The sequence below is a fragment of the Pholis gunnellus genome (genome assembly GCF_910591455.1).
Source record: "Pholis gunnellus genome assembly, chromosome: 23".
Classification (NCBI taxonomy): domain Eukaryota; kingdom Metazoa; phylum Chordata; class Actinopteri; order Perciformes; family Pholidae; genus Pholis; species Pholis gunnellus.
The window spans coordinates 16151241-16173385 of NC_136550.1; the positions used below are offsets into that span (position 1 = coordinate 16151241).

Below are 22145 nucleotides of genomic sequence, written 5' to 3' on the forward strand. Positions count from 1 at the left end.
AATCCAGGTTGATGCGATCTTTCCATAAATATATTTTCTTCAATGTATTTCTTCATACGTGGCTGTGATGTAGTGCTTACTTATACAATCGGAATCCCCGCAATATATATGAGATGTGGCTTTTAGATCTCCAGCAATATGTTTGTGAATGTGAAAGGCAGAAAACAGCTGCTGCTGTTACGCGAACACAACACATGCACGGAAGGAAACCAGTAGGTTTGAAAACCAGTAGGACCGGCACCCACTGCATGCCCAGTGTACGTGAATAGTCACGTGATATTTGTTTTCAGGCATTTAAGTCTGGATGGAGATCATCTCAAAAACAATGCTTAAACGCCGTGCGGACGGAGGACTCAGGGAGCTGCAACAGAAGGGCCAAAGAGCAGCATTCGGCTCCGGGGCCGCAGGTTGCCGACCCCTGATCTAAGGTATCATTGTTTATTTTATCATTGAGTTTTTGTGTATTCTAAATGCCCGTCAAAGGACTGGCATTGGAAATGGTTTCAGGCTTTAAATGCTGTGGTACTCTATGTGGAATTGGTTAATGCTATATACCTGTCCCTATAACAATAATAATTAAGTAAATACCAAGATAGTGGCATTCCAAAGATGGCCACGTCAGTTTGCAATGGACAACAATGAGGCCCTCTGGGTAGACAAGGAAGCGTTTGAAAGCACACTTGAGCATATAAGCTGTTCATACACAAACAGTAAACATACAACTTACTTTCCCCAAACTTAGTGCAGAAAAAGGACAAGAAAAGAGAAGTTAGTAAGGAAGATATTGCACCAGTCAGACAAGAAGAGAATCAGGTCAAACTGTAGCAGAGGGCAACTGGGAGATGAAGGAGAGGAATGCAGAGAAATACATACATAGTTTCAAAAAGAGGATTGGTAAGGACACAGTATGAAAATGGGTATCCCACAAACACATCAGCAGCAGAATCATTACTGTACCTAGCGGGCTTTGGAAACTCTCACCCAGGTACTCTCTTAGCATCCTTTCCCACTTCTTTCTTCTCTTCCTTTCATTACTGTCTTTTTCCCCACCTTGCATTCTCTCCCGTCCCTTTACTACTCAATCTTTACCAGCTCTTCCTCTTTCCGTCCCTCATCTCAATGTGTTAAATGGGATTTCACGTGCCTTAATTTGTCAAGAGGACACACTGCTGGCCGGCTCAGCTAATCAAGACACATTTTGTTACCACGCAGAACATTGAATCAAGAAGTAAAACACAAAATGTTTTAATATTTGTGTCTTGACAGCCATAAACAAGAAAATAGTTGAAATGAGAAAAAGACAGACAGAACCATTGCCAATAATAACACTGGTGTTTCCACCAAAGGTGTGAGTGGCAAACTTGCGCCACACTTTATTTTTTAACAAAAGAAAAATGAGAAAAAGTGTGCTAAGTCCAGCTTGTTGTTAGTAAAACTGCAGCAAAGGCGGAAGGGAATTGGCAGATGCAAGCAGGCACTAATGCTTTAAAAAATACCACAAATGGATGAAGGGGGATCTTAAAATAGCGCACATTGCGTAGGCAAGGACAAACAAGGAAGTCCAGGTGATTCTCAGGAGAGCGAAGAAGAGCAGATGTGAGGAGGAAGAGGGGGCTGTAGGGTTCCTTTTAAATCCAAAGACCAGATGAGGGCCATCTTTCCTCTGTGATTGAAACTGAAAGAGCCCAGAGGAGCTGGCACCGCACCAACAACAAATGGACGCAGGGGTTGAAAAGCAAACAGCACCAGAGCCTAATTGATATTGGGAGGGTGTGTTTGTTTTGCAGACTTGTCGAGCAGCCAGAGGGAAAGATTATAGAGCAAAAGAGGAGACATGGTTAGAGAGGCAGAGAGAGAATGTGTGATAAACCGAGAGATCAGAGGAAAGCTACAAACCAAACAACCAGCAGAATCACCTGTTCAGAACAAACCACGTAGTCAGACAACATCAGGAAAAGGTCCATCCTGAAGAACAAAAGCCAAGCTATTCTCACACTGAGAGCTACACCCTTTACTCCTAATACTAGCAGCTAAATGATAGTTACAGAGCATCTAATTTTACCTCCCTGACAACAACATCCCAAATGAAACCTTCAGGCCGATCTCAAGAACTTCAGCCCAGTCTGAACTCTGCTACAATGATCTGTGGTGAGTACCACTGACACTGTTGTGCTGTAGAAAGCTCTCTACTTTATGTTATGAGCCACATGAGGCTGTGGGTCAAGTTATAACAGCTCATAAGGTTTTAGGTCTCTTCACTGTTAAACAATCATATCTACTGGTGACATCATTCTTTAAAAAGGCTGTTTTGATTATTTTTGGAATAACCTAAATAAACTGTAACGCAGTCAAAGTTGTCTATTCTTCTAGTGTTTTCCAATAGCACTGAACAAGATTCAACCAATTAAGCCGTGTTCACACCAAACACGTTTAACGCGTTTAACGCGGCGCGATTACATACAAAGTCTATGTACAGACGCGTTGGGCGCGTTTGGCGCGGCGCGTTTGACGCGTCAAAACGCCGAAACGCGCCAAACGCCGAAACGCCCCAAACGCAGAAGTTGAAATATTTGAACTTCTGCGAAAAAATCGCGTGACGCTCCAGCGCGATAGCCAATCAGCGTTGAGTTGCTCTCCCCGTCATCAGTGAAGTCCTGCCGTTGCTAAATCAGAAAATAAATGCTGTAGCTGCCATGTTCACCCAGAGCTCTACAATACCTCATATCAGTAGAGACCGGACGAAACTATGTGTAGACATGTGTGTGTGTAAACCATATGGTACAAACAATGAATAGACGCTGGCGTATTTACGTCTATATGACGTTATCGTGAGTGTTGATGGAGCTGCTATAATGTTAGCATAGCCTAGCACCGATCGATCCGAGCTTCATTGATAAAACAAGTACAAATCGGCATCATTACGTAGTTATTTCGGAGTCCCTTTTTGTCGGTTTATTGCCGTTAAATCATAGCCAAGTCAGTTTATAGTGTGTTCATACAGCTGTAGTAAACAGCCGACGTGTGGCTCGCTAGACACAGTGAGCTCGATGAAATCCACGGTGCTCCTCTGGACTATGTTATGAACCAGACATGACGGCGTTTAGTTCCCCGTGATATCTGGGACTTCCACAACACGTACTGAGCAGAAATAGAGGCTATTTTTCTACGGTTGATGGCGGACAGTTGAACAGCTTTCAGGCCGATAAGCCACGCCCCCTTTTCGGCGCGTCCAGCGCGTTGGACGCGATGCACGCGAATGAACACAAATAGTCCCCGGCGATGCCGGCGGCGCGTTTGGCGCGATTCGCGCCACGTGAAACGCGTTTGGTGTGAACGCACCTTTAGAATGAAGAATTAATTTCAATATTACCACAGAGCTATTTAGCTGTTTAGAAATGATTCGATATAATTAAATCGTCCAAAAATCTTACCAGCTTCTGTTAACACCACTTTATATGGTAAAATAGGTCTTAATGTTTAACTTAATAAAATATAATATAAACTTAACTAATTTGAGAATTCCACTCAAAGGCCACTTAGTCGTTTGTCCTGGAGCTTTGACCACAATCACATGGTTCATCAGCAATGAAGTTTGTTAAGCTGTCACAAAACTGTAAAGCGCTTTCGTCTATTTTATGTTGGCTTAAAAGTTGAGCTTCACTGTCAGATATTCATCTGTTGGTGAAGACCAAGTGATATGGCTAAAAGATCCAGAACAAGAGTTGAACCTTGAGTGCAGATTGTTTTGTCATGTGATTGACTATATTTATGAAATTAAGCATTACGAACCATTAACCATGAAGGGTGGTGATACTTGAAATTGTTTGTTGCACATCTTAGTCATCTTTTGTCAACTGCTGTTTCAATGTTTAAGAAAAAACTGTCTGGCTCAGTTACTTGAGCACTGTTCTATTTAGCAGCATGGGACCACTTCTCTGTTCAGACTATTCTTTTTCTCCATTTAAGGGAAGATTTTCAACCTTATCTAAAGGTAAATAGTGTGAAAAACGCCTGCAGTTGGTACTGACGTTCTGTTTCTCTGGGGCGCAGCTGTACAATCGTTGTTCTTTTGTGAGGTGATAGAGTCGTACTTGGTATATTGAAGAACTACAGAGTGCTATTTCAGCTTTGGTAGCTGTGGCGCACAATGTGGCTCAAAAACGTCCTTTTTCTCTGCGGGTGTTACGTTTCCAACAGCAAAAAAGGCCTCCATAAATATGAAAGCAGAAGATGTTATGGACATGGTTTTTCACAGTCTACATTTTACAGTGCACATTTTACAGTGTACATTTTACAGTGTACATTTTACAGTGTTTTGGCTGACTCGGAAATTCAGCCATTTTTATGCTGAGTGAGGCCATTTATTTTGTTTATACAGTATATCAGAAGTAGCAAACTTGCAGTTTGTGTGCAATGCATCCTGGTACATGTAGGCACAGCCGGCTCGACTGCAGCAGGAGAGATCAGCTTTCTCTTTCAATATAACACTGGGGAAGATATTTCTTCAGTTGACTAAATTTACCCAGTGGTTGGCGCCAGGGCCTGCAAAGCCTTCTCTGTTGGCCTAAACAGAATCACAAAATTATAGCTATTTTATAATTTAAGAATTTTTCACAAATACACTACATGTATTCTAATATTTTTCCCCATTAGCTTATTTTCTCATTGCGCAGCTCCTGTCTTCCTCAGTTGCTCTGCTTCCAGCCTGCAGAGCTGCTTCCAGTGCAGCTTGTTTTAAGGAGAGCTTTTATCCAATCAGATTTCACCTCTGTGTCTCTAGGTAAGAAGAGAGGCCCGATGCCCTCTAGGTAGACTTTGCAGATTAAAGTATATGGGGACGATATTGTTGATTGTCATAGTCTTCAACCAATCAGATCTTTCGTTTGACATGTTGGGGTATTCTTTGACGTGCCAGAGCTACCTCGATAGTCTACAAGTACATCAGCATTAACGTGCGGCTGGCTCAGCAATGTTTTTTTAACACTCAATGGCTGAAGGAGGAGAAACGGATTTCTCAAGAAGGACATTTCCAGAAAAGCTGGACATCGTAAGAAAGGGTCGGCCAACCCCACAGCTAGCAGCCCTGACCCAGCCAGGAAAAGGATTTGTACGAACGGTATTTCTGGCTGACAGCGTCGGAGAAGCGTTGCACATGTTATGGCTGGGAATGCGTTTTATTTGCAACTGAGCGTCTTGGTGTTTGGAGCTGTTTGGAGCTACGCTACGCTAACCTGAGGTGGCTAACCAAGGCAGCAACACGACACCATAGCACGGCAGGACACTTACAAGCTACGGTGCTTTTGAAAACTTTTGGAGAGACCCGAGTGGATCTACAACTCAACGAACATGTTCGCAGGAGGACCTCTGGCTGGAACTGAACCGCACCGATGTTCTGTACAACCGCGTCATTAAACTCTTCATTAACAAAGAAAGGAGGATGGACTTTGTCTTTAAGTGAACAGCAGCTTTGGTAAGTGAAGTGCTTTTGTGTTTTTACATCTGCAGTAGCGTTTCTACTGTGTTCATTTGTCTATGATTTCACTTTTATGATATGGTTAATATCGTTTCCTCTGATGTGAATAATATTTGAATGGCTTCTGCTCTTCAGTGTGTGGTGGAATGCGTGTTTTAGCTTCGCAGGTTTGCTGGATTGATTTGTCATGCTTTGTTGTCATATAAATATATGTGACTGGTTCTTGTGAGTTTGTTCTTGTCATTGTGTTAATTACATTGATTTTGACTATATGCATTGTCCGTTAATGACTAAGCATCCCGTCATGAGCGAGGTTAGGGTCAGACATTTGATTCTCTGTTTGGGCTTTTGTTTTCTTTTACAAAAGATTTTCCTGCTAAGCTAGTTTAGCATAGCCTCCCAGAACACACGCGCCACACCAGGGTACAATGTTATGGTTCCGGGGTCAGAGTGTCTCTTACGCGATGGGTTGCCAGTTTGGGCGAGGTCCACCGAAAACATTATATTTCCCACAATTTAAGCTTCTGCATTTTCCAAATGCACTAGTATTATTCAAACGTATTGTTCGGTTTGTAAGCCTCGTACCGAACAGTTTAATACGAATACGTGTATTGTTACACCCCTAGAAACAAATAATAACCCGTAGCTGTGGCATAGTGAGGTTAATAGGAGGTGGTTCAACTGCAGAAGGACAGCACTGAAGGCCCAGGTATAAAATGCATGGCATGCCACTGCATTCACCATCAGCACTGGACATCCACATACAAGGTGGCGGATTTTCCTTTTAAGAATAAACTGGTAGGAGAAGTGTAAAACATTTAAAAATGGTTTTAGGGTTCATTGTGTTACCTTAAGCCACTCCTCGGCCTGTTCTTTGCTATGCACAGCCAGCACGAGGGCATCTGCTCCCTGGTGGACAATCTTCAGTTCGTGCTTCTTCTTCTTGCCGTCTTTGGGGATGTGAGTGATGCTGCACCCTGTCAGGGTCAGCTCCATCTGGGGTGTGTGGTCTTTGGATGACTTGTAACACTGGAGAGAGAAAAAAGGGACAAGGGCTTAGAACTTTTATGTAACCATGTATGTCCATAGATCTTCACTGGGAACCCTGTAAAGTGTGCCTTATTGTGCTAGCATGTAAATAAGTGTCCCTCACCAGCAGTTTGTTATCTTTGATGACACAGAGGAGTTTGGTCCACTGGCCAAAGCGCTTCTTGCGCAGCAGGAATGCACAGATCCGTGCGTCCTTCACCAGGTCCATGGACGCCTCTGCAGATGGCCACTGGTGACGCATCTTCTGGCCCTTCCCATCCTCCTCTTCCTCGTCGTAAGACTCATAGGAGCTGCTCATGGCGTCTGAATCATAGTCTGAGAGAGAGGTGCAGAAGGCTATTGGTTAAGTAAACATAAAACTAGAAAAAAAACATAAATTCACTCTTCATTTTCAGCATTGTGGCCATTAACTACTTTCTTTATGTATGGCGATGATTAAGTGCATTATATCAGTGATGTGCATTGTAAATCATCCACTCACTGGCAGTGATGTATTCAGGAGCCTTTCCAGGACTTAAAGGAACTGCTTCCTCATAGTAGCCCTCTGGTAGAGAGGAGCTGGGCAGAGGAGGAGGGCCATTGTTTGGAGGCTGCACCGAGAAGAGAAGCTTCTATTGATTAGTGACAAGTTAGAAGAAAATGACACTTCAACTCCCTAAAGTGTTTGAACAATTACAATTACACAGCAACGTAAACCTCAGACCATACCATAGGCGTGGTCAAGGTTACTTGATTACGGTCATTAAAGTAAACCGGTACCAAACAAGCAGAAACATCCACTCAACAAACATCTGCTGGATCAGTCCTCCATCTTCCACTGATGATGTGGATGTTCTGTGTCATGTTCTGTATGCAGATTTTGGGACTGAGGCAGTTTCCTTGACAAAATCTAATTTACTCTGAATCTCCGGAATCATAATTTTGCTACTTCAGTTAACTGAAGTGATGCTCCAACTGGTATTATAACAGAGGCTATCCAGTCTCCAAACAGTGGTCTCAGCCCCAGTATTTATCCAGCTGATGTACAGTATGTTCATAGGGTGACTAGAAAGAATACTATCATCAACAAAGTATGCCCCTAGCCCCTAACAGACCTCATTTTTTTCCTCTCTTGTTTGTATATTCATGAAGTGCATACATAAAAGCCTTAAATAAGCAGGAATTGCTGCTCAAGTTGAAACATTTTAACTGGTTGTGATAATATGTCTTAGCCATAGACTGTATAAAATATGGACGTAGTCTCTGTGACATCACCCATAGGTTTCTGAAGAGCCGCTGTGAAGCTCAAAGTGGGTGGCCCCCAGCCCTCGCCATCTTGGCAGTGACGACACAGCCTAACTCCTAGCTAATCCAAAAATGGGCAATAAAGTGGATTGTTGGTGGAACTGAAGCGAGCCAGGTGACACAGCAGATCTGCCCCCCCGCACAGTTATCATGAACGGGGAACTTAGCTATGAGACCAAAGGCACTTTTTGCACCAGGCTGTAAACATGTTTGTTTCTGCTGTGAAGTTGGGCATCTTAAGCTCTTTGAGGATTGACTCGCTTTTTGAGCCAGCCTCAAGTAGTCATTCGAAGAACTGCAGTTTTTGGCACTTCTGCATTGGCTTCATTTCTCAGCACTGGTGGTTGCCGCTTGGTCTTAGCGTCAATTATTTGCACCCACTCCTATCTTCTAATTAAATTTGTTTGCAGTGGTTCTGCCTTGAAATCTGATTAATTATCAGTCACTTATAATGCCTGGATTTGTATATAGAGGTAACTATCCTTTTACACAGCAGGCATCTTGACTTGTCGTAATAGGAAAATAACATTAACGATGGCTCTGTTTTTGGCTAGTAGTATTGTTATTCTGTTCCTTTATGTGTATGTATAGGTTTATCCCTTTGTCCTTATGTATTAACAATATAAAAACAAACATAAAGTGTGATTCTGATGTCACATGGTCTTTGATGCAGATAACTGGACATCCTTGAAAAAAAGGATTTGTGTAGGGATGTGAACATAAAATTCAGAAAATGTTTCTCTATTTCTTTCTAAACAGTACAAGCCAGTACCAGACAACCTCAAAGTGCATAAAATAGAGTAAAGCTGTATAGACCTAACAGTAACATGGCGACACTCTTACGTTTTTCTGACAGGACCATGACCAAGCTGTGACGGCTGCAAACCTTTTTCCTCTTGTGGGAAACCCCTTTTTAATTTTATTTACTGGTGGCATCACTTATTTTCCGCTTCCAGGTGGGTTATATAAAAGGGGAGAAAATCCACAACAGTTATAAAACTCTGTGCTATGGGTCATTGGTTACAGCTGACCCAATGAGGCGTCAGTGCTGCAGTGATGTCAGCATCCATTGCGGTAACAATGTGGAACATTCATGAAAGGGTTTGGCTGACGTGCAGCTTAAATGGCTAACTTCTAAGTGCAGAAAGTATGTGTCATGTAGGAAAAATTTAACTGAGGGGGACTGATGTCACTGTGAACGCAACTCTCACGAGAAGGCGCAAGATCCAAGATGGTGGCCCCCAGCTGCTAGACTCCTGATCCAAACAAAGATCTCTATCCTTTTTCCTTTAAGGAACCTTGTGCTAAATCACTGTCAGCTATTTCTTTTGTGTTTCTGTTCTTTCACTGTTTTCTATTGCGCTTATGTTTACTAGTTTTTTTATAATAATACGTTTTAACTATGTTTTAACTATGTACTGGCTCTGTGGCACTCTGAATGAAAAGTGCATTACAAATAAAATGCATTATTATTATTATTATTATTATTATATTTGTCTCCTCTCCTTTTCTTTGTTGATCCGAAAAATTATCCGAACCGTGACTTAAGAACCGTGATCCGAACCGAACCGTGAGGTTTGTGATCCGTTGCACCCTACTGTATATTGTACTGCAGGGGTATTCAATTAAATTTCCAAAAGGTCCAGATTGAGAAAATCTCCTTGTGCAAAGGTCCGGAACATTACAATAATAATAATAATAACTAGAAAATTTCGCAAGAAATTTTGACAGTGTGGCTTCTACTGCCCGAAGACGTCGCAATATGTAGCTACACATTATTATTACAATTAACAACCCACAACTAACGCTCTTTAACAGAGCAAATCACAACGACACAACAGTCTGTGACACAAACAATTTGTAACACTAATAATTATACATTTATAAAATTACACCGCCGAACTGCATGCTGGGTACAGCTCACTCGCCTGCTAGCACAACAGTCTGCTAACAGCTGGGAGAGGCTCCGTCGTTCCAGTAACGTTTTTCACATGATCTGCTCTTCAACTCATACTTCCCATTACTAGTTCACGACTGATCGCTCTGGCAATTTCTCTAATTTGGAGATTGATCAAAGTTTTAACTGTAACAGTGTACCTAAGTAATGTCCTGCTCTGCCAAGTCTTTCCTCGTCTTGCCCACTTGTGTCATGGTGTGTGTACATCTCACTGGAATCAGAATACCCATATTTGATTGGCTGAGCTGCATCACGTATATCTCTAAGTCATGTGTGTATGTGGGTCTGTGAGCCTCTGTTCACTAATTAGCTCAATCAGAATCACCTGTGCACCTGCAGCCTGTTCATGGAGAAAAAGCAGGGAAACGCCACTCTTATTGCTCCGATATTAATACATGACAGGAAGGATGAGTTGAACAACAGATCCTGTGAAAATTGTGTCTGTAGTGTAAAAAATGTGGCTAAACTGGCAATGTAGAAATGGGGTACCGTGTTCTGTGGAAGATGTTCATGAAGTACAATTTAACATTGGTCTCTATGGAGCAGAAAGTTGGTTTTCCTGTCAATTAAGGTCTGTAGTGCAAAATGTGTAAATGTGCTGGATTCCACAGTCATTTCTCTAGACCAGCACACGATTAGCTAACTTTTTTGCAAAAAATAATGCATGAAGAGTGAAAATTGTGGGACTCTGAGCAATTTGTTTGTAGAAATCACAGAATATTTTCCTGCTCCGCTCCACTCTGACAATTATGCCCTCACTCTAGCCCTTAACGAGCTGCGATCCGGTTTATCCAAAGACGAGCATTGTAACCAATCAGATGTAGAGATACAATGGAGACTGGGTCCACCCACTTACTGTCAAAAAGAAAAACTACTCGCGAGCGAGCAGAAAAAAGACTTGAGAGCGAGCAGAATAAAGTTTCGCGAGCGAACAGGTTTAAGCTTCTTGAGCGACTTTTGCTCACGCAAGAGTGAATTTTGCTCGCAGAGTGACATAAAAGCGCTCGTCAAAGTAAAATACGCACGCGCATGGATCTCAATTGCGCTCTCGGATTTTGACAGTGATTTGCATTCATATGAGACACTTTAAACTGCCCTTGGGAAGAATTCACTTAAACGAGTCTATCCATTCTCATTTAAATACTTTTGTCTCTGACCATTGTTCTCTTGATAGAGAACGTCATGTCAATTGACTTCTCCCGCTGGCGTGAAAGTTTCCTGCTCTGCTATATCTTTCCTCGTCTCTCCCCCATGTTTCACGGTGTGTGTACATCTCACTTGAGTCAAGAAACTTGTGAGAATACTCATATTTGATTGACTGAGCTGCATCACGTGATGTGATTTACAACGCATTGGTCCGTGTGTTTCCTGCACCGCTGAACAAGTGCCGTAAATTCTGGATAACATGCGCCGGTTAAAATAGAAGCACCCCGTTAAAATGTAATAATTCTCAATTATCTATCGGTTTTAGGTCCTGGGTCCGGATACAACGGCATCTGGGTCCGGACCGTGGTCCGCCAATTGGTGACCCCTGCTGTACTGTATAAGAAGACTGTCATCATACTCTGTCAACACTATCACCACCCAGCTCATCTCTGTTGACAACAAAGCCATTAAAGAAACCATGCTGCACCCAAAGCATGCAGCATGATAGACTATCTAGTTTTCACAGGCATTCCCAAACAAACCGCAGACGACCCCTAAAAATTAGTCGAGGAATGCATGTCTGAACAGTTCAAACTACCAACAGAGACCGTCAACGACACCACATTCGACCGCTGAAGAACAATAATAACCGACCACGGCCAATCATCGCAAAATTCAAACACTACTAACAAAAAGTAAAGGTTCAACGACGAGGTAGGCAGCTCAAAGGAACGGACTATGGACTCAATGACCAGTATACAAGAGAAATCATGCAAAGACACAAACATTCATCATCTGAAAACCGAGGATGAAGGAATAAAGAAAAGGCAATAATCTCAGCATCCTTAGACTGTTTGTTTAAAACCACAATGGTAGCTCCTAAAGAGGTCAGAGTAGATGCTGCAATATCACAACTGAAGAGTATTTCTTCATTGAAAGAAGAGCAAAGAAGGACACTGGAAGCTTTTCTCCATGGAAAATATGTTTTTGCTCTTCTCCTGCCAAGTATTTCTTCTAAATAGCCTGACCTTTTCCAAACAGCTTCCTATGACAGCTTCTCTAGTGGTTCAACAAACCATCTGGCGAGTCAGATATATGTTTATTACAAGAAACACGCTGCTTAGAATCAGACTATAATGAATTAAAATCATCACAAATCAATCACTTATTTTCAGCTTATTTTAACACAAACCAAAGAGGGATATATATTATTTTCATAAACAAAAAGGTCTAATTTCACCATAACACCACCATCACAGATCCTGAAGGACGTTTTATCCTATAAACATATCAATTAACAATAGCTCAGTAGCAATCAAATGTTTATGGCATCATCTATTAAAGGAATCCAAACACTTAACACACATCATAAGATTAGTCTCTATGCGGATGACATATTGCTGTTCCTTAAAAAAACAAAACATAACTACAGCAAACAATCAAATTTAATATATCTTACTCCAATATCTCCGACTACTCCATTACGTGGAACAAATATTCCATCATTCCATTAGATATTAACAGCTGGAGATGTCTCAGTTCTCTTCATGCACAGGTCCCATCACGTATTTAGGCATTGTTTCATACGGCATTAAAAGGTTCCCAATGGCTGTTCCGACTCAACTTCTCTCCCTACTAAAAACAAGAAATGATGACCTGCGGCACTAGAAAAGTTAAATTTGCTCTCTTTTTTTTTCTTTTGTGCTGATCTGATTTTGATCTAATCCATGACTCTGTTCCGTGATACGATGCGAACTGTGAGTTTTTTGATCCATTGCACCATTCATAGTCTGTATATAAGGAGTGGACGTAGTCATTGGGATGCAGTGGCGGGCCGTGGATTTTATACCTGGGCCTTCAGTGCTGTTCTACACTTCTAATAACCTCATTATGACGTCACAGCTAAGGGTTATTATTTGTTTCGGGAAAATGAAACACATTCCCAGCCATAACATGTGCAACGCTTCTCCGACGCTGCATACAAATCCTTTTCCTGGCTGGGTCAGGGCTGCTAGCTGTGGGGACATTTCTTACTGTCCAGTTTGTTCAGAAATGTCCTTCTTGAGAAAAGCATTCCCAGTAACTCCGCCACTAAATCCGTTTCTCCTCCTTCCGCCATTTCATATTAAAAAAACAAAGCTAGGTAAAATGTCTTTCAAATATTTCCACTTGAACTCTGTCTGCTACAACCAAAGCTCTGCTAGCAAGCATTATGTTTCGTGGGCACATAGTCACGTGCCCACTCACTGACCAATCACAGCACACTCTGCACCTTGCGCAGAGAGGCATCTGGACTGAGCTGCAGTAATGCTGACGTCACTGTAGGCCTGCAAACCGCTCTGGTGCGTCCATGAATCTCAAACTAAAGATCTGATTGGTTGAAGAGTATGTCAATCAACAATATCGTCCCCATTCAACTTAAACTGCACATGGAAGCACTGGGTGAGTCTGCAGGCCTGGGGCCTCTCTTCTTACTAGAGACACAGAGCTGAAATCTGATTGGATAAAAGCTCTACTTAAAACAAGCTGCACTGGAAGCAGAGCAACTGAGGAGCACAGTAGCTGTGCAATGAGAAAATAAGAAAATGGGGAAAATATTTTTATAAATTATAATACATATAAGAAAAATGAAATGTATTTAAGAAAAAATAGTAAATTATAAAATAGCTATAACTTTGTGATTCTGTTTAGGCCAGCAGAGAAGGCTTTGCAGGCCCTGACAGCCCGCCACTGCTGGGATGTCACCCATTTGTTTGTGGACTGCCGCTTTGAAGCATCGAGTTTGGTGATTTCGCTGTTGCCATCTTGGATTACGGCCGTCGCAATGTCGTTTTTTTGCAACCAATGAACAGAAGTGACCATATTTGGAATGTGGAGGAGTGATGTAGACATCTTATAACACTCTGGTAGTGGCAGCCACCTGTCAATCACAGGTAGCCCGCCCTACAGCATACTCCGCTTTGTGGTCTACTTTACTCTAAAAGGGACCATCATTTACTAAATGAACATCATGCTGTATTGAAGAAGACTTTTTCTCACAGTTACATTCAATCGGACTTCTTTTTGCAACCGGAGAGTCGCCCCCTGCTGGACAGTAGAGAGAATGCAAGTTTTAAGACTTTTTCTTCATCCATCCAGCCTACAGACTTCACCCAAGACTGACTGTTTAGATCACAGACACACACTCGCATACATTAAATCAGCACAACACACTACAACTAACACTGTTCACTTATTCCCTGATGAAGGGGGGGGAGGGGGAGCAGCGGTTCGGTGAACTCATTACTTGGCAGGGATATAGTGTTCTCCTCCCTACCCCAGCCCTAAAAAGAAAAAAGATCCCCAGGAGAGGAACACAGAGGGAAGTATAGACAGAGAAGCAAAAAGAACGAAAGCAGTCAGACTCGACTGTCAAACAGTAAGGCACAATATGAGGTTTGAGAAGTGGATGTGAAAGTAGACTTGTTTGTGTGGGTGGAGGAGGATTGTTGATATGAAGTCTGCAACTTCATCTCTCACATCACAATAACTTCCTTTCCAAGACTATAAAGCAGCAATACCATTAATGAGACTGTTTGGGTGAGCAATTTTCCTTACGTGCACTGCAGCAGAATACATTACATTACACTTCAGAGAGTGTGATCCAATTGCTCTGCTATTTAATGACTCAAAGCTTAGAGGCACTGGGGTGATGAGAGTGTGTTTGTATCTAGACACGCATATAAACACACAGTCTGACTTTTCCCTTTGCTTTCATTCCCTGAAACAACAGCTTGGCCCTATCACACAAGGGATCTGCAGATCAAATACGCTATAATACACTGAAATGAACAGGAGTTCACTGCAGTCGCAATGCCCCTCTGCTGACCATAAACACAAACTGCACAAACACCAACACACAAATGTCAGTATTTCTCTGCGGCCTAGCTCTGATCAGCTTCGAATGCTCCACAGATCTCCAAAACATCTGTTCACTATCTTCAGATGGCAGTTTCCTGTCCAGAACAGACCTGAATAGGGGTTCAGCAGTCAATCGGCACAACCCAGTTTCCTTCATCTGCTTCAAATGAGATTAGATTAGATAGAATTTAAATAAACATTGTGGGACATTTTGGGCAAGGTTCCCTGCCAAAAATATACAGACAATACTGAAGATAACATAATAATTGCAAGCGTCTTTACTGACAGGTTTAAATAGTTATATAATATTTTGCCCACCTCAAAAAAATCTGGCTGAAGGTTTACTTACTAGCATTTTCCCCATTCTTTCCTCAGGTTTAGCATTTAAGCTCAACTAAATTGAACTTTGACCTCAAATATGTGGAATTCCCCAATGGATAGCGTGGCTATCATAATGGAATTCTGTCTTCCAAAGTTGTGACAATGATAATTTTACTGTAGAGAACAAAACAGATACAAAGTTCATTTTGTCCATCTATGAATTCTATCTCCGATCCTACAGGAACAGAAGAAGAAAGAATGCATCCTAGTTGCTTTGTAGGATAATGTACTACACTTAATTGTACGTTCTGTTTAAGACGATACAACATAAAAATATAGTAAAATACTGTGAAATTAAATTTGCCACTCATTTTTTAAACTTGAAATAAGAAAGTTCCCGAAGTTTTTTAGAAAAATTCAAGGAACCATGCAAGTTCATATTATCATATCATTTCATACTTTAGGGAACTCCTAATGCACCTAAAGCAATTACATTAAGAGTTTGAAGGACTTTTTCATGTGCCTTCATGGTCTGAATACGGTTCCTCCCTGACCAGAATACATTTCTAGAGGAAGCACTGAAACAACCATAAGAACAGCAGCATGAACAGGTCATGTGCATGGATGCATATCAGAAATGTCAGAATTCCACAGTCATAATGTGTAATTAGGTAGTGGTAAAGGAGTCCTGACCTCGGTTTGGACTACTTTGAGTGGGAGGTATGTCTGCTGCTCTTGCCCGAGCCTCAAACTCACATCCAAACACTTATGCCAAGTATCAATTTTTGCCCTGTGTAGGAGGACTGGACCTGAATAAATGTTTCTGCCTGAATGGATACACTGAGTGGACACAGGAAAGGCACTCCCTCAGGGAAGGCTTTGGAAAGGGCAACATGCATTTCCAATGATTCTTGGCAAATTACCAGAAGTGGAAGCACATACATTTCCAGCTCCAGCCAATCTTAACCGATTTTATTTGATGGTGAAAGATGCTGAATAAAACCAGTTTGACTACTAGCTGGTCAGTATTTTATTGGTCAATCACAACGTCACCAAAGGGTTTATATACAAGGTTTTGTTTTTTATATTGGTAAAATTATTTTTTGTCTGCAATATTGATGGAAAGATGTTTAAAGGTCATCAGACAATTACAGGTAACGAGCAGTTGGAGCACCTCCATGGCCTGTATGGGCCTGAAATGGTCCCAGTTGAATCATCAGGTCAAGAGATGAATACCATTGTTAGAAAATATCTGGTTCTTTGATGAAAAAAGGAAAATGTTCAAGCTTACATAACAATGCGAGGACAGAAGTCAACTCATTCAAAATGATGTGTGTTTTAGTAATGAGGAACTGAAGTAAAAGAAGCAAAGTATATTCAGCCATTTAAAGGTTTACTTTTGGATTCTGGTTACATTTATGATCAATTTGTCGAATACAGTGTAGTGTTTTGATCCCAACTGCGACGACAAAGTATTCTCAATTTGCTACAGCTTGGATTTGCGCCTCTGACTGGCTTCATCTCCATAGCAACAACAGCCAAGGCGTATAGGTATAGTTTTTAGAGCTGTTACCGTACCATACTACACCATACCAAACTGGCTGAAAGCTGAACTAATACAAATTGATGGCCTTACATACGCCTTTAGTATTGTTAGTATCTTATTCATTCAAGCATATATGCATTTCTACAGGAACACAAATATGTTCAATGCTTTGGTACAAAACTGTATACTTGAAGAAAGGTACATGCAGGACCCTAAAGGTACCAAAAAGGCTTCTATTAACACTTGGAAGCTGCTGTCTGGAGGATATTTGGAGCCACTGTAAGCTACATTTTGATAAAGAAATATCATTTCTGACAGCCAAAATGGTTTGACAAGATTGTACATTCTATCGACCCCTTAATACCAAACACCTCCCTTTGAAGGACACATTGGTGTTAATGAAAACATTAAACTTTGGACTGTTGAACAAACCTTCAGTTCCCCCAAAGCTGTATTTATCCTGAGGAGGGTTTTGCTGAGGCCGACGCTCTTTTCCAGCACCACCCTGTTTTACAGATATACACATGCACATCTGGGAGCTACACAGTGCAACCACAGTCTTCTACTACTAGTACTTGTACAACTGGAGGTTAAGTGCCACGCTCAAGGTCAGCTGGATGGTAGTGTTTTGAGTTACTGCCACCCATATCTATATCTATAAGCACATTATCCAAGAGCATGATCCCTGTCATGATGGATGTACTTGTCCAAGTTAGTCTTCACTCTGGTTTATGTAAAAGCCTCTCTATCCATACACCAACATTTAGACGTGCCAGGACACTCTTTGTATATAAATATGGGTTATCAGTTGGAATATTTTGATAACCAACCACAGCATACATTACAGTGGTTGCAACAGTGGCTGCTGTCCAGCACCACTACTGAGAGCTTCATTGTTTGGGAGAGGAACTCAATCCGGATGTCATCTGATCAGACAAACTAGCATACATTCAAAAACATTCACATATAGACATATAGACACTAGAATGAGAACAAACAAGAACAAGGTAGGCTAACGCACACATACTGTACACACACATGCACACTAAATAGATTTTAAAAATCCCCTCTCTGCAGGACTCAAGGCCTCGTCCAACCTCTGTGATACACATCCAAGTGTTCCACCTCTCTGTTTATACATGAACCACCCATGCTAGTGTTACCTCTGACAAAACAAAAGCTTTTAAACTCCATTTCCCCTCCATCACATTCCTCTCTCCCTGTCTCATGCCGGCACGTTAAGTGTCTTTGTGTGTGCATTTTGCGGGACTGGTGCCATCACCAGAGTACCGTTACTGGACGGATGTGCCAGCTTGCTGGCTGCACTGAAGTGGGGAGTGAGATTGGGCTGGGTGTTTCCTGCATTTCTCTCACCTCACAATGAGGTGTAAATATGAGTCAGCAGGAGCTGCTGGTCCACAGCTTTGGAGGTGAAGCAGGTCCATATCTGGAATGGAACCTGTCCATTGTACTACAACAAGGGAAAAGTCACATTTCTGGATTCATGCACCAATGTTGAAATACAACACTCACTCACTCACTCACTCACTCACTCACACACTCACTCACACACTCACACACTCACACACTCACACACTCACACACTCACACACACACACACACACACACACACACACACACACACACACACACACACACACACACCTCTTGGACCCGAGCGAGCCCCATTTGGGGTTCAGAGCGAGATATTTAATCGAAGAGAGCGTCGTAGAAATCAAAGTTCATAAAGAAATTAAAAAAAGAAATTCAATTTGTTATTTTTATTTTATCGAAAAAAGTCTCCTTAATTTAATCATGTTAACCATTTTACACAGTGCAAACACCATTATAAACTATTCTACTAACCAACTAAGAAGATCCGCCACAACATCATGCATTTTACGCCACAGCCGGCAAGACAACAACTCAGAGAATGCTTCGAAAACCGGGGCCATTGCTTCTTCCTTAGCATATCACACAGCTAACTGGACTAGCATTTCACACAGAGTTCAACGGTATCGTCCAAATTACTCTTCGTCAAAGCGTTCAGGAGTTACAGCCAACAAGCCACAGAAAGCACAACTCCCACACTGCGAAATATTAGAACTGTATCATACAGTTCTAATATATAATATGAGTCGGTTTTCTGGACGAAGACGGTGAAATCCACAATTATTCCTTATTAGTAATGTGTTCGTCTGCTAAGTAGGTACGTCTGGAACTTAAAATGGCGTTTCTCCGTTCATCTGAGCCAAAATGGTGGTCAGAATGCCGGCGGCGAATCATACAGGGGCTTGGGGGCTGACCGCGGCACGGTTTTTGAGTTTTATTGGCTGAAAATTCTGTCAATCACTTAATGGAACACACGAGTGTGTTCCAAATAAGCACCTGGTTGTAACGAGACACATGACAAGATCCGCCCGGCAGAGGCTGAGCAAGGGCTCCAGACAAACAGACAGAGACAAGGAAAATGCATCAAGGAGAGATATGAGAGGTCAAAATGGGTCAAAATGGGTCAAGATTTTGCCAAAATGATACCAAACAGCTCTGTTATGATAGATTGTATAATATGAGTGATAAACAAAGTGAAATATAATGAAATATATAGTTATATAGTATACAAAAGCACAATGGAACAGCGGCAAATTCTGGTCCGAAAATGAGAATTTGGCATGTTTCTTTTTAGATAAACACCTATAACTGGGGTTTGCTTCACTTTATTTCCACCAAATGTTTTTGTGAGGCACCTGCACCCTTTGTGCTATGAATTGGGAATGTTCTTAGGCTAGCCAGGGCCTCATTTAATAAATTACAGTGCTTTTTCTTCAGACGAACCTGGGAATTTCCCCTGTTTGCTGTGTTCAGTCTTCAGCTACTATTAACCAGTAACATATACACAATATTTACTCATCTCATCAAATCTCACAATCCCTAGTGTTATTCAAGCATCAACATTTTTAAAATAGACCTTGTAGTTACAGAATGGTAGTCTCTTTTGTATGGGTTACAATTTTCGAGAAGAGGCCTAAAAAAAGGCTGAGGGTCCAAGAGGTTTTAAAGTATTCTGTCAATAGGAAGCAGACAATGCCATCCTACAGCAGATGTGACTAATAATATATTGTGGGACTGACAAGCATTTGTTTCAGACACATTCTGAATTCTAAAATAATTAAATGATCCCTTAAATTTGAATATTGATTTAAGAATTATAAACAAGATGTGTTTTGAGGGACATTTTAAAGTTAGACAAAAACGTGTTATGAATTGCCTTTTACTTGCCACTAATAATCACAATTACAGTCGTAATCTGTGCCAATATACTGTAGCATTCCCATATACTGTCTGTCAAATTGGAAAACAGGGCACTTTTGCATTATTTTGCAAGAATTGAAGAGCTCATTATGGAATGCCCATTAGGTGGCTGCTAGAAAGCCCAAGACTGTACTGAGATTAGAGCAAACCCCCATGTTATTGTCAAACAAAGCCAATCTAATATATCACAAGCCACAATTCTTGCTTATTTTGCTTGTTTTAAAGTATGTGTCTCAGTAGCATATATTATAAATAAGATATTAAAAGAGTACTAGACTGGTTTAGCATAGCACCAAGATTATTATATTATCTAACGTAGTCTTTTTACTACATTACCCACAATGCAATCGGTGACAGTTTAGTCGTAGATTCAGGTGTATTATGCTAGTAGCAGCTACTGAAGCCTGGATCTTCTAGACAGCAGCCGAGACGAGGAGCAGCAACAGAGGTCTGCTGAACTCACTGCTCTGTTTCCCCACATACGAAGATTATTTTCTTTTTCAAACTTGTAGTCAAGTATCAGTGAGAGGTAACTACAGACATGCTCTGGGCACAGAATGGAAGAGTCCAGCTTTCTCTGGAAACACAGCACGATCACGTTTGGATTTCAGCTTCAGACTGTTTCATTGTTGCTGTCTTGTCTTTGGTTCTTTACATCACCACCTTTGCCTGCAGCCGTTCTCTGGACCTTAATTTATCACAAAGACATAGAACGAATTGACATTTCCAATAATAGTTAGTGGTAATGGGCAAAAACACCAATGTCTCACCAAAAAAGTCCATTAATTGGGTCTAACAACTGCCCCTGGATTTCATCTGGTTCAACAGTAAATTCGTTCACTACCAGACTGCAGAAATAGCTACAGTTTTCCCTCAGTGCTTCATTAAGTCATTGGGATCACATCATGTGTCAGGAAAAAAAATCTTGGCATTGTGAAAAGCTTTCAAAAGCACTTGAGTGGGGGAAAAAGTTGTGAAATAGGTTTTCCATTCGTGGCCCAGTTTCTCAGCGGGGACTTTTTCCAAAGAGGGTTAGTGTAAGGAGACTGAGACAGTTGTGAACCTCAGGACTAACCATGCTGTGGGCATGTGTCACTTCGCCAAATCCCACTGATCACCAAGACTTAATCAATCTCCAATTAGACACTTTTTGGTTTCCACAGTGACACATTTCATTTTCAATATAATCTGCTAAACAACCTAATTTCCTCTCAAGTCCATGACACAATAATGCTGATGTCACTGGATGGTTTGCTGTGGTTGACCAGGCCACAAAGTAGGGGAACCCCACTGAGGACTGAAGTAAAACACAAAAACAGATTCATCAGCACCAACTGAAGATCCAAACATGCCGTGCAACGAACTCCCAAAGGCAAATCATTTCTGACGATGTACAAAAGCAGGACTGATTCAACTGAAACTGTGGGATTTGGAGCCAACTATATCTGTGCATACAATCTGTAGCTTGACACAGCACAGTGACACATCTACTAGCTACAATGTGTTTTACTTTCAGGCTAGAAAACATTTGGTTTGGCAAAATACAGCAGGCCTTCATTTGTTCCAAATACAAAGCTGCTGGTCTACGGCCACCATCATGGCAATGAGCTGCAGCGGGAAAGAAATGCTTTGAGTAGATGACGTGTGACGTGACTGTGTGTACAGTATTGTCTACATTTGAACACAAGGCTTGAGCCGAGACACATATTTATCTTTAAAAGGGCTTGAGGTGGAGGGGGTTGTCTGATTCAAAATGAGAAGGGGAGGAAATTAATTCCAAATGGGACCCAGACTGCTGCGGATAACGCAACCTGGCTGGTGTGTATACAGTATATCCATCATCCCAACACACTTACGCCGGTTGACTTGCGTAACGAGGGAGGGTCTGTTTTGGGGAAGACGAGGGAGGAAAGGAGGAAGGGGTCGGGGGGGCGGCACTGCTCTCCAACATCAACACAGATGGAAATCATTTGTGTCTCGACAAAGGGACTGGTCCACATTCTCCCTTAGCAAACACGAGGTGGAGCCTCAAACAGTCCAGTGCCTGTAATACTGACTCAAATGTAGCTGTCGCTGAAAGCATGAGAGCTAAAACAATTAGTAAAAATGACAGACATGCAGCCAGTTAAAAGTAAGGATTTACATCTTCTTCTGGT

At 41.6% G+C, this 22145-nt stretch overlaps 1 protein-coding gene across 1 annotated transcript in view; it reads right to left on the bottom strand.

The window, feature by feature from the left end:
* Positions 1 to 22145, bottom strand: part of afap1 (actin filament associated protein 1) — a 77397-nt gene that overhangs the window by 31581 nt on the left and 23671 nt on the right. Inside the window, exons 4-6 of the mRNA XM_079184475.1 lie at positions 7005 to 7113; positions 6627 to 6838; positions 6323 to 6502 (exon numbers count right to left, since the gene is read on the bottom strand). Of these exons, the coding sequence (XP_079040601.1) occupies positions 6323 to 6502; positions 6627 to 6838; positions 7005 to 7113 (501 nt within the window). The remainder of the gene's footprint in view (positions 1 to 6322; positions 6503 to 6626; positions 6839 to 7004; positions 7114 to 22145) is intronic.